This window comes from Carettochelys insculpta, chromosome 27 (genome assembly GCF_033958435.1).
Source record: "Carettochelys insculpta isolate YL-2023 chromosome 27, ASM3395843v1, whole genome shotgun sequence".
NCBI classification, from domain to species: Eukaryota; Metazoa; Chordata; order Testudines; family Carettochelyidae; genus Carettochelys; species Carettochelys insculpta.
The window spans coordinates 9,792,274-9,805,823 of NC_134163.1; the positions used below are offsets into that span (position 1 = coordinate 9,792,274).

The window sequence follows — 13,550 nt, forward strand, 5'->3', positions numbered from 1 at the left end:
GATGGTCCAGAGATGTTTGTTCCTGACTTGAGTGCAGGAGACTGGAGTTGATGATCTCTTGAGGTTCCTTCCAGTTTTGACTCTGTTTAATGGTGTATCCTGCATGGTTTGGACTTCCTGTCCTATTAATTCAGTGCTTTATGACCGACATTAAACTTCCCTGTATGTAGGGAAAGATGAAATAGAAGCATGTCCTGCCATTTCAACGTGTGACACTGATTCTTGCCCATTTCTTTAACAGGAGACAGCAAGGTAAAGGGCCGTCCCCACAAAGTAAAAGGTGAGAGAAAGAAGAAGCACTCTCATCATCAGCATCACCACCATCACAATCATCACCTGCAGCCACCTCAGCCTCCTTTGCAGCAGCAGCAGCCACCACCTCCTCCCCAGGCACAGCAGCAAATTGTGGAGGAAGAGGCACCAGCAGCACAGTCTCTAATTCCTGGAGCAGCACCAGCCACAGTAGAGAACAGCTTACCCTCTGCTCCCCTCAATGTCATCCAGCCCTCAGAGGTGCCAAACGAGGAGGAGGACTTTAAGCCCCGACCCATTATTCCCATGCTTTATGTGGTTCCACGGACCAAAAAGGTGGTATTTGAAAAGGAGCGGATGTCCTGCCAGCAGGCCTTTGAGCAATTTGCCACACAAAAAGGCCAGGTTTGGCGGGAGCAGACGGTCCCTTTGGAGCTTACTGTGAAGGAGGAGGAGAGTGGCGAAGCAGAAAATGCAGATGTTGCTCCTGAGGTCAGTGACTTACAGGTATGTGCCAGAAAGAGGATCCAGTAGCACTTGCTGCTGATGTAACTCTTGACTATCAGGTTAACAATAAATATTGCTTCCAAGGAAGGTCCGAGGTAAGGGAAGGGACAGTAGTGTGAATCATAGGATCTGAGCTAGAGTTCTGTAATACTTGGAGCATTGGTTCTTGACGAGAGTTATATTTACCTGTAGGGTTACACAGAAGTCTTACAGGAGATATTTCACCTCTTCTTGCCATTTGCCTAGTTTTTACAAGTAGGTATGTAAAAATCACCAGTGATGTCAGTACAAACTAAAATTTTCTACAGTGATTGTTTATATTGCTCTCTATACCATACAAGAAGTATAAGCACAGTTTTTATATTCCAGTTGATTCATGATGTTGTTATATGGTAAAAATGAGAAAGTCAGCAATGTTTCAGTGCTAGTGTGCTGTGATACTTTTGTATTTTTATGCCTGATTTTGTAAGCAAGTAGTTCTTGAGAGATGAAGCTCAGGGGTACACAAGACAAATCATACCCTTGAAAGGTGTACAGTAGTTTGAAAAGATTGAGAACCACTGTTTTGGTGAGCTTCCTTCCAGGATGTATATTCTCCATCTTTTCCTTCCAAAACCTGGCTTTGTTGTGTCTATTTAGCTCTAAAGAGCATTCCCCATGTTATGTAGTAGAACAAAAAATAGTGTTCTGCTGTGTCTTGTTCTGTTTAATAGCTGTGGAATATACTGTGCCCACTTGTGCCTTTAGAGTGTATGCTTTTCATCAAGGGATTCTTATCTTTTGCAGAATCGCTTACATTTATAGGGACTTAAACTTCTTAGTAGGATAGCCACAAGAATCAATGTATCTAGATCCTCTGGAAGATTGATTGGTCCTGTTGCACTTTACCCCAGCAAGGTTTAATTCAGTTTTGTGGTGGTCTGTTGTGTGATGGAAAGTTGTGTACTGAACCTAAATCTAGGAAAAGGCTATAGTGATGCTGGTCAGAAGAGGAAAATGCTTTTTAAGAACTTGCTGCGACACTTGCCTGCATTCACCTCCTCTCCTCCACATTTTCCAAAGACATGCTCAGCCTCAGGATCCCGTCAGACTCAGATCTTGTGTCTAGGATGATTAGTAGCTGCAGTCTTGAGCTTTCTTGGAAATTCTGCCTTTTTTCCCCCAGAATGAAGAGCTTGTTACAATGAACAGTGTCACAGGTCCTGTCTATGCTTAAAAAAAAAAAAAAAAAAAAAAATCAGTGGCCTTTCAGTATTGGCTTTATGCTTAATTGTTTAGCTGCCCATTTGAGTAATTCCACATTTATTTAGATGCACCAGGTTAAAGACACTTGCAATTCTGCAGTCATGCTGTACTGATTTGAGGTGCCATCCCTGCTAGGAATTTAGCCAAGTTCCCAGTATTGGTGTCTGTTCTATATTGGATAACACTTGCTAGGTACTGTGGGATGCCACTGAAGACCTAAGACAGTGTTGGGTGGGAGGGGTTAAATTCCCATACCCTTTGGAAAAGCTCCAGTAATTGGCTGGGGGGTATCCCAGGATTTACCTTGTTGTCAGGATTATTTCCAAAGTTTTTGGAACACTCTTGATTGTGTCCCTCACCTATGAAGAAAGATTTATGCTACAGTTTACGAAAACTAACATGAGGCAAGAGAGGCAACAGGTGGGATGCAGTGTATTGTTTTCTTGGACTTCATGCTGAGTTTTGGGAGACCAAAAGAATGGTATCTCGAGTCATCTGTCAACGTGAGTGAGGAGTACCTTCCTCTGATTTATTTCTGAATGAGCTCCTCCCATGGTGAGGAGAAAAGTTTTTGGCTATGTGCAGGAGTATAGAGTTGTGGGAATAGAATGTGCTGCCCAGCATTGCCAGCAAAATTTCAGAAAGGAGACAGACTTTCTTGGAACTCTTTACTGGGCTAACCCATACATTACAGCAACAGAATGTGACCCTTTGCCAGCCTAGAAAAATGGGCAGTGATAGCAGCATTCAACTTAGCTATCCCAATTAGTTACTAGACAGGTAGGAGTTGGTTCCGAATCCATAAGTCCACTGTAGGCATTTTTGGGAAAAAGGTGCACTGAACCATGCACTTCAAGAGACGTGATCAGCATGCAGGGGATTATAACAAGATTTGAACTATTATTTCCTCATTTGTACCAATGCATTTATGAAAAATAGTTGCAATCTCTGCAAAGCCTTTGGAGGCTTTAACAAGAAGAGGTAGGACTCCTTTGTGATGCAGATCATCATGATGTATCGTTGTAGGCAGTTCATGCACGTCTTTTTTGGCTGGCCTGGGAAGCTGCTAGTGATTTTATAATTCATTCATTTTCTACGAAGACCAAAAAACAGGCCTCTGTTCTTCCCTCAGTTGCATTGACATTAGTGAAGTGACTGTCCCTAATTCTCTTCTGCGTCTGTGCATCCAGGGTTTATTAGAATAAATTCTCAAGGGAGTGGAAGACTCAACTATATCTTGAGCACACGGGGGATATCAGTGGGATGGGTGGTAAACTGAAGGCCACCTTGCAATGAGTGTCTGCTTGATGTTTGAAGATGTTTGGTATAATGACTTGTAGACACTTGTATCAGGCTGTGCAGAGGTGGAGGCAAGAACTATTGTTATCAGAGTAGCCAACTGAAGGGCTGCTAGAATCAGGGATGCTCTGTTCATGTTTTCTGAAAACAGGGCGAAGGCGCGCACTTCATTGCCAGCATCTTGTGACCCCTGTGTTCATTTGCTATATGAAGGGCACAAGGAAGGGAATGTGTGTGGGCATCTGGGGTGGGGGATGTAGATTTTTTTTTTTTTTCGTGGTCTCTTAGACTGTAAAGCTGGAAGGGACCGTTGTCGTCATCATCTAGTCTGACCGCCTGCACATCACAAGCCACAGAACCTCACCCTTCCCTTCCTGTGATAGGCCTATAACCACTGGTCAAGTTATTGATATCCTTATGTGAAGCGAAATCTATTACGCTAATGGTACGCGTTGCCTTCCTGTCGCATTCCTGCATTGGAAAATACATTCTAAAATGGCCTTAATATTTGTTTTGAAATGTAATAATGAGTTAATTAGAGCAGATCTGATGCCCCAAGAAAAACATATATAGACATACAAACTTAGAATGCTTTTGTGACGTAAACCTGGAGAGTGTGTGTGTGTGTGTGTGTGTGTGTGTGTGTGTGTCTGTGTGTGTGTTCTCTCCTTGATAGGCCTGGGACCAAGAAGTGGGATGAAGGGAACTTTCTAATACAGGATATTTTCAGTATTTTAAAATGCAGACTACTGAGCAGGAACATAGAGTCCTATAACAAGCAGTACTGAAGGACACATGCCTTTCATTCAGCTCTTATGCCCCTCTATACAATCCTGTATTGTGAGAGGAGATCAGGGAATTACAGGAGACCAATTACTACCTTGCATACCTGTCAATGTCTGGGTCATCGTAGGCTGGAGAAACAGAACAAGGCCCATGAGTCATGGGTTTCCCCCTCTGCAAGTGGTAAACTTTCTGCAATGCTTATCAGTTCAGCAGGCATGTTGTTTTTGGTCTTTGGCTTTCTGCCTTAAGTTGGGGTGGTGTCAGTTTGGTGTCATTGTGCAGCTTGGTAGACGGCTTGCTTATTGATTGCAGCTGCCAGTAGTCAATTGCTGTCAAAGGGTAAAATAGTGAGAGAGTCAATAATCATCATAACCCTTCACAGAGGCCTTGGAGTGCAGCAGAATTTTGATGTCTGTCTAGCTCTTGCTTCCAGTTATAAACTGTGATTAATTTCAAAATCTATGCCAAATAGCAAGAAGGCTTTCTGTTTCCCACCCACTACCCTCAGTATTGGGCTTCTCTATAATCCTGTCCAAGAGTGTTTTTGTGATGCAGTGTTGGGAGGTGGATGGGACGTTGGGGATCACTTTTCAGTAACAAATACAGTAACATCCCTTAACCTATTGCAGGATTCCTTATCCCTGGATGATATCACCTTGAGGAGGATTCCCAAAAGGGAGCGAAGGGAACTGTTCAAGAAAGTTAGCGGCAAGCCAGAGAGATATGCGATAGCTTTATTTTACCGTATGGTTCCACCTGATAAGCTGAGGGAATGGCAAGGCACTATTAGCTATCATGGAGGCAGAGGGAAGTATGCTTTGCCATGCAATGTGGTGGCCCAATTAAAACACCTCTTATATAAATGTTTCTCTGATATAGTGGCTGCAGACTGGAAGAAGATCAGGGCTAAAATTGACAAATGGCTGGAGCTGTGATGGGCTGCAGATGGTGCATGCACTTCTACTGTGTAGCATGGAATGCACTTCACTTTCATTCTTAATGCCATAATAAGGACAGTGATGCTGCCTTTGAACCGCTAACTCCCTGTACTGTGAATTTCAAAGCCAGCCAACTTGGATTCTTATGTATGTGCTTACACAAAAGAAAGCCATCAGTACTGTGATTACCAGTGCATGCTGTGTAGCTGCCGCTGGGTGGCATGTGGGCTGGCGGATACAATAGGATGTAAATGTTTTAGCCACAGCCTGTGTGGTTTGTGCTGGAGATATAAAATACTATTTTTATGCAGCTAAAAGTGTGGTCTCTTTGTGCCTTTTTAAATTTTGGTTTCAATTTTTGCTGTTTGTCTTCTGCTTTGGATGTGGCTGCATAGTATAGCTTAGCCGTTTAACCTGTCATTTCCCTCTGGCTCGGTACACCTGGGCAAGAGCTGGGAGATTATAGCAGGAGTTGGTACAGTAGAGGTGAGAGTGAGAGGCATGAAAGAGGAGGCTATAACAAGGGAAGGGGATGTTGGAGCAGTGGATGTTTACATTCTTGTGTAGCTGTATCTACCCTTCCACAAATGCTAATGGTAGCAGCCATATGAACCCCAAGCTTGTTCTCCAAACTTATATGAAATGGTCTCAGTGAGTATATATATGTTCTATGATTGTTAAGCTGCTCAGAAGCTAGAGTTGTAATCTGGCAAGGCCAATATTACTGTGTGGCTTTTGCTGCCAATGGGTCCTGTCTGACAAGGTCCAACTCCTCACTACACTGCAAGAGTGGAAATCAGTGGTGATGGGGATCAGAGTATGTCCACTCTGCAAGATATCGGATGAGGCTTTCACTCCTCCTCATACTTTTGAGCGTAACAATGTAAAGAAAGTAGCATTTTGGTTTTGAATTAGACATTTCGAATCAAGTCTTTACGAAATGATTGTGTGCAAGTTGTTGAATTCATTCATGAATTTCATGGCCTGGTATGATTACCGTGGGACAAGACGATGACAACAATTGCAATCAGAGTTGAAATACTGTTCGAGAAGTCGCTTACTCTGAAAATGACTTGTAATCAAACTCCAGGCGATGCTACGTGTGTGGGTAGATTGTTTCCTGTGAAGCCGATCCTTGTGCAGTGGCATGCAGAAAGCTGACCACAGAGGCCAGTTTTGCAGTGATTGATGAGGTAGGGCACAGCATGTTCTGTAGTGAAATGATGTTCTGTACTGAAATGGGTATGGATGCTCAGTCAGTTGTTAGCCTTGATTAGGACTTGCTACTAAAATTTTCAGGTTAACTTTCACTGATGCCTGCCAAATAACCTGTTACAGCAAATTTTTGTGGGAATGAAGGGCACTTTCCACCAACTGAAAGGTGTCGCATGCAGTCTATCATTTTTCTCTAGTGTAGACAAGGCTTGGTCACTTCTAGAATTTGTGACTGAAATTTACCATCTCTGGGACTGACTGTGGATAAAGTGCAAATTTCCCAGTTTGTGCAGGATACAGCTCTCTTGCTCCTCAATGGAGTGGGCCACAACAAGCCCCTCTGGAGTATAGCCACTAAAGACTCACTGCAAAACCTTACTCTTTGACAAAACACTTCCATTGTATCTGACCTGGGAATGATTTTCTGTGTGCTTTCATTACAAAGCTACCTTGTCCAGGAAGTGGCAAAAAGCAGAAAGTTCCTTGTAATCTACAAAGGATATCTACCTTCAGACTTCATTTACCTTTGATATTGTAATGAAGAACACTATGAAACTCCCTGCGCTAGATAAGAATTTCACCCAGGGGAAGAATTTTCACCCTGTAGTTTCCAGCTGAAGTAGCAGCAGCATGTTACATAACTGAGCCAACCTTTCAGAGACTAGTGACAGTGGCAAACCACATTGACTTTGAGACTATTATAGTTACAGGAAAATGTCATTTTTCTTCTACCTGGCATGATCTTAGGGGCAGGTGTTGGCTTCATCTGCAAAAATGACTGCTGGGGAGGTCTTTTTCTTATCCTACTCAAAGGAAATGATGAGTTTCTCATGTGGGTTAAAGGCCCCAGCCTGGGGAATTAGCTTGAGGTGGCCTCTGTTGCACTTCTGCTCCCTAAAAGTCTAGGATTCCCACACAACATGTTCTGGTTTGTTTCAGGCCACTTCTGCTTTAGCAAAAATGAAGATGGAGATAAAGAAAAGTCGCCGTCATCCCCTGGGCAAACCACCAACTCGTTCCCCGCTGTCTGTGGTTAAGCAGGAGGCCTCGAGTGATGAAGGTAAGTACACCCACAAGGGTGTCTGGAGTACTGATGTGTTGGGGCAACTTATAGAGCTTGTCAGGCCCGGAAAAATGGTTGGTGTGGTCTGTATTGTGCCCAAGGTTCTTACACATTTTACTTAATTGGTGAAGGGCTCTATGTGCTCAGAAAGAAGTGTTGCTGAACACTAAATCCAGCTCTCGTTTGCTTTTTCTAACTTTGAGTGAGATCTATTGTCTACAGGAGATGTGGGGAAAACATAATGGGCAAGTTTGGGAGAATGCTTTGGGCAATTGGTGATTGAATTCCTGTTAGAGCCGGGCTGCGGGTGAAGTGGAGAAGGAGGGAGAAAGGGGGTGTCTATGATTTTACTCAAATGGCGGATTAGGAATTCAAGGTACTAGCCTAGAAAACCACTTTCAGTCAGCCAAGCTGTACTTGACTCTTCAGTTTATATGCTTCCCAGAAGTGCCTTCTGTACATGGCTGTCACTGCTGCCCTTCTGGACAGAGGTAATGCAGTTTAGCATCCTAGGCTATTTCTATACTACTAGCTAGGGATATAGTTCCTTGCCAATGTGCACATACTTGCGCTAGCTCTTGGGTGTGTATGTATGCCTCTCATAGTGCTAGTGCAGCTTGGTGAGAGTGGTGCTCATTGAGAGAGAGTCACACCCATAACTCCTAGAGAAGATGTATCCCGAGCCAGAGGAGGATACTGCTTTTGGGTGTAGCTCGTCGTCCTCATAGAGAATGAATGGAATTATGTGAGGGAGAGAGTCAAAGGCTGAGGTCCTTGGCAAACTGGAACTTAAACTTGACTGCTGGCCCCTTTGATTCCTGTGGTCCTGCAGTGCAGCAGGCTGAAAACAGATTCAGAATTTTTCCTGGCATTAATTGGAATGTTAAATTACATTAATATTTTATTCTGCCTCTAATGTTAATTTTTCTGCATGCTCCATGTCCTGGCATGTACAGAAGTTGTCAGAGGCTTTGGCAGCTGGGGAGAGGAGCAATGGCACTTTTGGCCCCCAGAAAACAACAGGGAAGAATTTTAGAGTTGTGGAAGAAGCAAATGAGAAGGATGTTTCTGCTAAAATAATCAGCAGAAGAATAGTGAGCAATCCTTGTGTGTTAGTGGACTTTGGAGTTGACATAGCACCAAGATGTATGGCAAACTCCCCACACTCAGAGCTATTGCTTTGGGCTGTTTGCAGACTTTGGCAGCTTTATGTTAGTTTATACTTAGTGCATGCTTGGAAAGTTTTCATTGCACTTGTGGGGACTCAAAAGTATTTTTAAATGAATGCTTAGAACCTGGGTCACAGAACTGAGGCAAGAGGTGGACTCCACAGCTGCAGAATCAAAGAATGCCTGGAGCCACCCATCAAAAGTTTGTGAACGCAAAGAATTGAGAGAAACTAATTCAGTGCAAACTGCTGCCTGTCACACTTGTGCCAGAAGCTGTTCAAGGGTACTCAGTAGATAGCAGTTGCTGAAAGAAGGAGAGTGGGAAGGGAATGGGGAAAATGTCAGAAAAGTGTAGACTGAAGTTGGCTTTCAGGCATGATTTAAATCTCCAGGTGAATAAAGAATGCACCATGTTACAGTAATTAAGACCAGAGCTGCCACTCTCAGATTGAGCCTGGATGATGCTCAGACTCCTCTTGAGAGCTGGCCTGACTGAACAAATCCAGTAGTTTTCCTGAAATATAAAACTACTGCCTGGAGGGTAGGGGCTTTCTTATAGCTCTGTTTTCACACTTTGAACTTGGCTTAATTAGGAGAGTCTGTACAGTGCAATCCACACGTACTGAGAGTCAGAAGGCTGGGAAACATGGGTTCTTGTCTTTTCTTTCCAACTGATCTTCCATGTGAGCTTGGCCCAGTCACTGTCCGTCCAGGCTTCAGTTTCCCCATCTGTAAAATGAAGATAACAGTGGCTGATTTTGTAAAGTGCTTTGACACCTATGGATGAAAATTGCTATGGATTAGAAGAACTAAGTAAATGGTGTGTTTTCTTTAACTTCTCCCATTACTGGAATGTTTATTTTACATCCTCTTGCTGCATTTCCTATGTACTGAAGACACTTCCCGTTGCTCATTTTACTCCAGAAACATTTCCATTTTCTGGGGAGGAGGATGTGAGCGACCCAGAGGCTTTGAAGTCTCTACTTTCCCTACAGTGGAAAAATAAAGCTCCTAACTTCCCAGCTGAGCGAAAATTCAATGCAGCTGCTGCCCTGAGTGAGCCCTACTGTGCCGTCTGTACTCTTTTCTACCCTTATAATCAGGTAATTTCTGATGCTGCTGCAGTGGGTATGTGAATCAGATTAATATATGTTTGTTTTCATAGTGTGATGATCTAGATTTTTATTGTAAATTAATAAGTCAGAACCCTGGATGTGTGCACCATAGAGCTATATCTGGAAAGAGCAGAGGCAGTGCAAAAAGCCTGTTGGCTTTTCATCTTTCCTTGCTTTAATTTTTAATTTCACTTAAGTAAAACAGAAATTTCTGTAGCAGTGGACTATGCCACTAAACTCAAATTGTCTTGTGTTGTGCTCTGCCATAGAATTCTTATGTGACCTTCAGAACCTCATTTAATCTCTCTGCCTCCATTACCATATCTGCAAATGGGAATACTGCCCACCTCAGGGGGATGGTATGAGAACTGATTGGCAAAGCTCTTTGAGACCCTTAGATGGGGAATACGATAAGTGCAAAATATTATTATTATTATTAATGTTGTCTACACCAGCAACTCTCAAACAGGGGTCTGGGGCCTCTGGGGATCCACGAGACAGTTTAGGGGGCCATCCAAACAAACCAGAGAGCAGGGCCAGTGTTAGGCTCACAAGGGCCCAGGGCAGAAAGTCAAAGCCTGAACCCTACCATCTGGATGTGAAGCCGAAGCCTGAGCAAGTCAGCTTTGTGGAGCCCACTGTGGTATGGAGCACTGGGCAGTAGCCCTGCTTGCTACCCCCAACTCCAGCCCTGGCTTTTAATCTAGTGGGTTAAAATTGTTATGGCAGAGGTGCGTTATGGAATTTTTACAGCAAGTTGAGGGCTGCAGGGGCTGAGAAATTAAAAAAAAAAAAAAGAATCGGAGCCCCAGGTCAACACAAGGCCACCAGGACTGTACAGAATTTCCCCTTCTGCTGAAAACCGGTGGACCCATGTTCTTTCTCCATTTTCTTAACCAACACCGAGAGCTCGACAGCTTTTCAAGCTGAGAAGGCACACTTCAGGGGTCCCTAGTGAGAAAGCAGTCCCTGCTCTCTGGGAGCATCTATAGTAACAAAAAAACAATTACCAAAACCCACCAAAATACCTCAACTCCACAGTGGCCGTGTCTACACTAGCCCCAAACTTCAAAATGGCCACGCAAATGGCCATTTCGAAGTTTACTAATGAAGCGCTGAAATGCATATTCAGCGCTTCATTAGCATGCGGGCGGCTGTGGCACTTCGAAATTGACGTGGCTCTCCGAAGTAGGCGGGGTCCTTTGGAAAAGGAGCCCTGTCGGGACGAGCCGTGGGGCAGAGAGCCACATCAATTTCGAAGCGCTGCGGCTGCCCGCATGCTAATGAAGCACTGAATATGCATTTCAGCGCTTCATTAGTAAACTTCGAAATGGCCACGCAAATGGCCATTTCGAAGTTTACTAATGAAGCGCTGAAATGCATATTCAGCGCTTCATTAGCATGCGGGCGGCTGCGGCACTTCGAAATTGACGTGGCTCTCCAAAGTAGGCAGGGTCCTTTGGAAAAGGAGCCCTGTCGGGACGAGCCGCGGGGCGGAGAGCCACATCAATTTCGAAGCGCTGCGGCTGCCCGCATGCTAATGAAGCACTGAATATGCATTTCAGCGCTTCATTAGTAAACTTCGAAATGGCCATTTGCGTGGCCATTTCGAAGTTTTGGGGCTAGTGTAGATGCAGCCAGTGAGTCTCAGAGCCTGCGTCAGTTGCCTTGGGCTTGCAGGACTTGTGCAGTGGGGTTAACAGTATCAGTGTAGACATTCCAGTTTGGGCTCTGAAGCAACCCATCAGAGTGGGTTTCTGAGCCCAAGCGTCTGACCAAGCAGAATTGTCTCTGCTGCTATTTTTAAAGCTCATAGCTTAAGGCTGAGTCAGTTCACCTAGGCTCTGGGACTTGCTGACCCAGTGTAGAAATATTGAGACATGCTGCCTGCTTGAAAGAGGTTTCTGCCTGGATCTGTTGTATGCTGTTCTGCCCTTATTCTGGGTTGTTTGAAATTTGAGAGTGAATTCAACAAATTACCAACTGAGAGTAATGCCAGGTCTTTCCTGGGATTTTATCCCTACCTACAAGAGGCAAAGCTCAGTGCTACTGAATTCCAAGCATACATTACAGCAACCCTCTTTTCCCAGGCTAATACAGGCAGCTGTAATATGGCAGTTATGCAAATAAGAGCAATGGTGTTGGTCTTGGTTTTATAAATTAATGCTTTGAAGTCTGAGGTTAGTGTAATGCTGGAGACATTGTAGAAGGCAGTAGAAAGGAGAGATGCATATGTAAATCTTTGTGATGTGTAATTTGTTTTAATTTTCCGATCATTTGAGTAAATCAGAGCTAATATCCAGATAGGTTTTCTGAGCACGTCCAGCCTTTCATACTGGCCGTAAGAGGCTGCTGGGATTTCAAGTTCTGGGAACTTCAGTTTCAGATGCAAATTTGTTTGGCTGTCATTGCCAAGCAAAACATTGAAAACCAAATATAACCCTGCCCCGCCTATCAAATGTATATTATAAATAAGAGCACACTGGACAGGAGGTATTCAAAATTCATAAAGCATCTTAACTCTCAAGATAGTAAATTCTTCTGTGCATTGTGTACATAATGCTGATAATGTCTCTGTCTGACATAAACACTAAAGCAGCACATTTCAAGGGGAGTGGAAAAAATAAGATGTAACACACTGACGCATTTGGATTCTGTATTGCTTTCCAGGAGCAGACATGAATATATACAGTGCTGTTGCACTTGTGTGTGCATCAGATTGGTATGTGGTGTAGTGCGGAGTGGTATCCTTGAAGAACAGTTAGCCGTGTAGTAATAGGGTTCTGTGTGTGCGCACACATGCCACATTTCATGAAAGAGGTGGACAAATCGGAGAAGATTCAGAGAAAAGCCAAAAAAAAAAGGCTAAAGGTGTAGAAAATATGACCTATGAGGGAAGATTGAAAGAACTGGGTTCGTTTGCTCTGGCTAAGACCTGAAGTGGGACATAACACTTTTTAAATATTTAAAAGGCTTGCTAGGAGGAGGGAGAAAAATTATTCTCCTCGGCTGTGGCTACACTAGCGCCCCCCTCCCCCGGGGGGATGCTAATGAGCCACTTCAGCAGATGCTACTGAGGCACTGCCATGCATATAGAGCGCCTCATTAGCATAATGGTGGCTGAGCACGTTTCAAAAGTGCTGCGTTCAAAACGCACACTATTGGCGTAGACGGGGGCCTTTCGAAAGGACACCCCCCCCCCAGATTTTGAAAGTCTGTTCTTCCCAAAACCAAATGTCTACACTGGTGGCGTGCATTTTGAAAGCACTTTCAAAACACACATGGCTGCTATTATGCAAATGAGGTGCTGCATATGCATAGCAGCACCTCATTAGCATCTGCCGAGTGGCTCATTAGCATCTCACTTTCAAAATGGCCCTTAACTCCTGGTGATAGGGCAAGAAGCAACGGGTTTAAGTTGTGGCAAGGGAAGTTTAAGTTGGAAATTAGGAAAAACTTCAGTGTGGTCAAGCACTGGAATAAATTGCCTAGGGGGCTTGTAGAATCTCTTATCACTGGAGATTATTTTAAGAACTGGCTAGACAAACACCTGTCAGGGAGGATCTAGATGGTGCCTGGTTCTGCCTGCCACGAGTGCAGGTCATTGGACTTGATGACCTCACAAGGCCTTTTCCAATTCTTTCCCTCTATGATTCTGTGTATGAATATATTTGTATGTAGCCATTTGCAGTTACCCTCACACGTGCACTGGGGCTCCACCTGTGACCCACAGACTTTCCCTGCTGCCCTTTTCCTCCGTGTGCATCTCACACACTGGGGCACTGGACCCCTGCACTTTTTATGCCTCTCCCTCCCTACCAGAGCTTTCAGAGTAAGCAAATTGCCTGAGTCATGCTCCACGCCCCCCTTTGCACTCTCCTTCCCAGAGCTGAACAGGCAAATGCGGGGCTCTGATGCCTTGGTGTTTTGAGGAAGAGGGGCAGCTGGGGGAGAGCCCCAT

General features: G+C 44.2%; 1 protein-coding gene across 3 annotated transcripts in view; it reads left to right on the top strand.

Moving 5' to 3' along the window:
* The window catches only part of KDM4B (lysine demethylase 4B), a 209,693-nt gene that overhangs the window by 164,822 nt on the left and 31,321 nt on the right, over positions 1 to 13,550 (top strand). For all 3 annotated transcript variants that reach the window (XM_074978255.1, XM_074978257.1, XM_074978256.1), the window contains 3 exons: positions 242 to 759; positions 7,182 to 7,302; positions 9,399 to 9,577. In XM_074978255.1, coding sequence (XP_074834356.1) covers positions 242 to 759; positions 7,182 to 7,302; positions 9,399 to 9,577 — 818 coding nt within the window. The remainder of the gene's footprint in view (positions 1 to 241; positions 760 to 7,181; positions 7,303 to 9,398; positions 9,578 to 13,550) is intronic.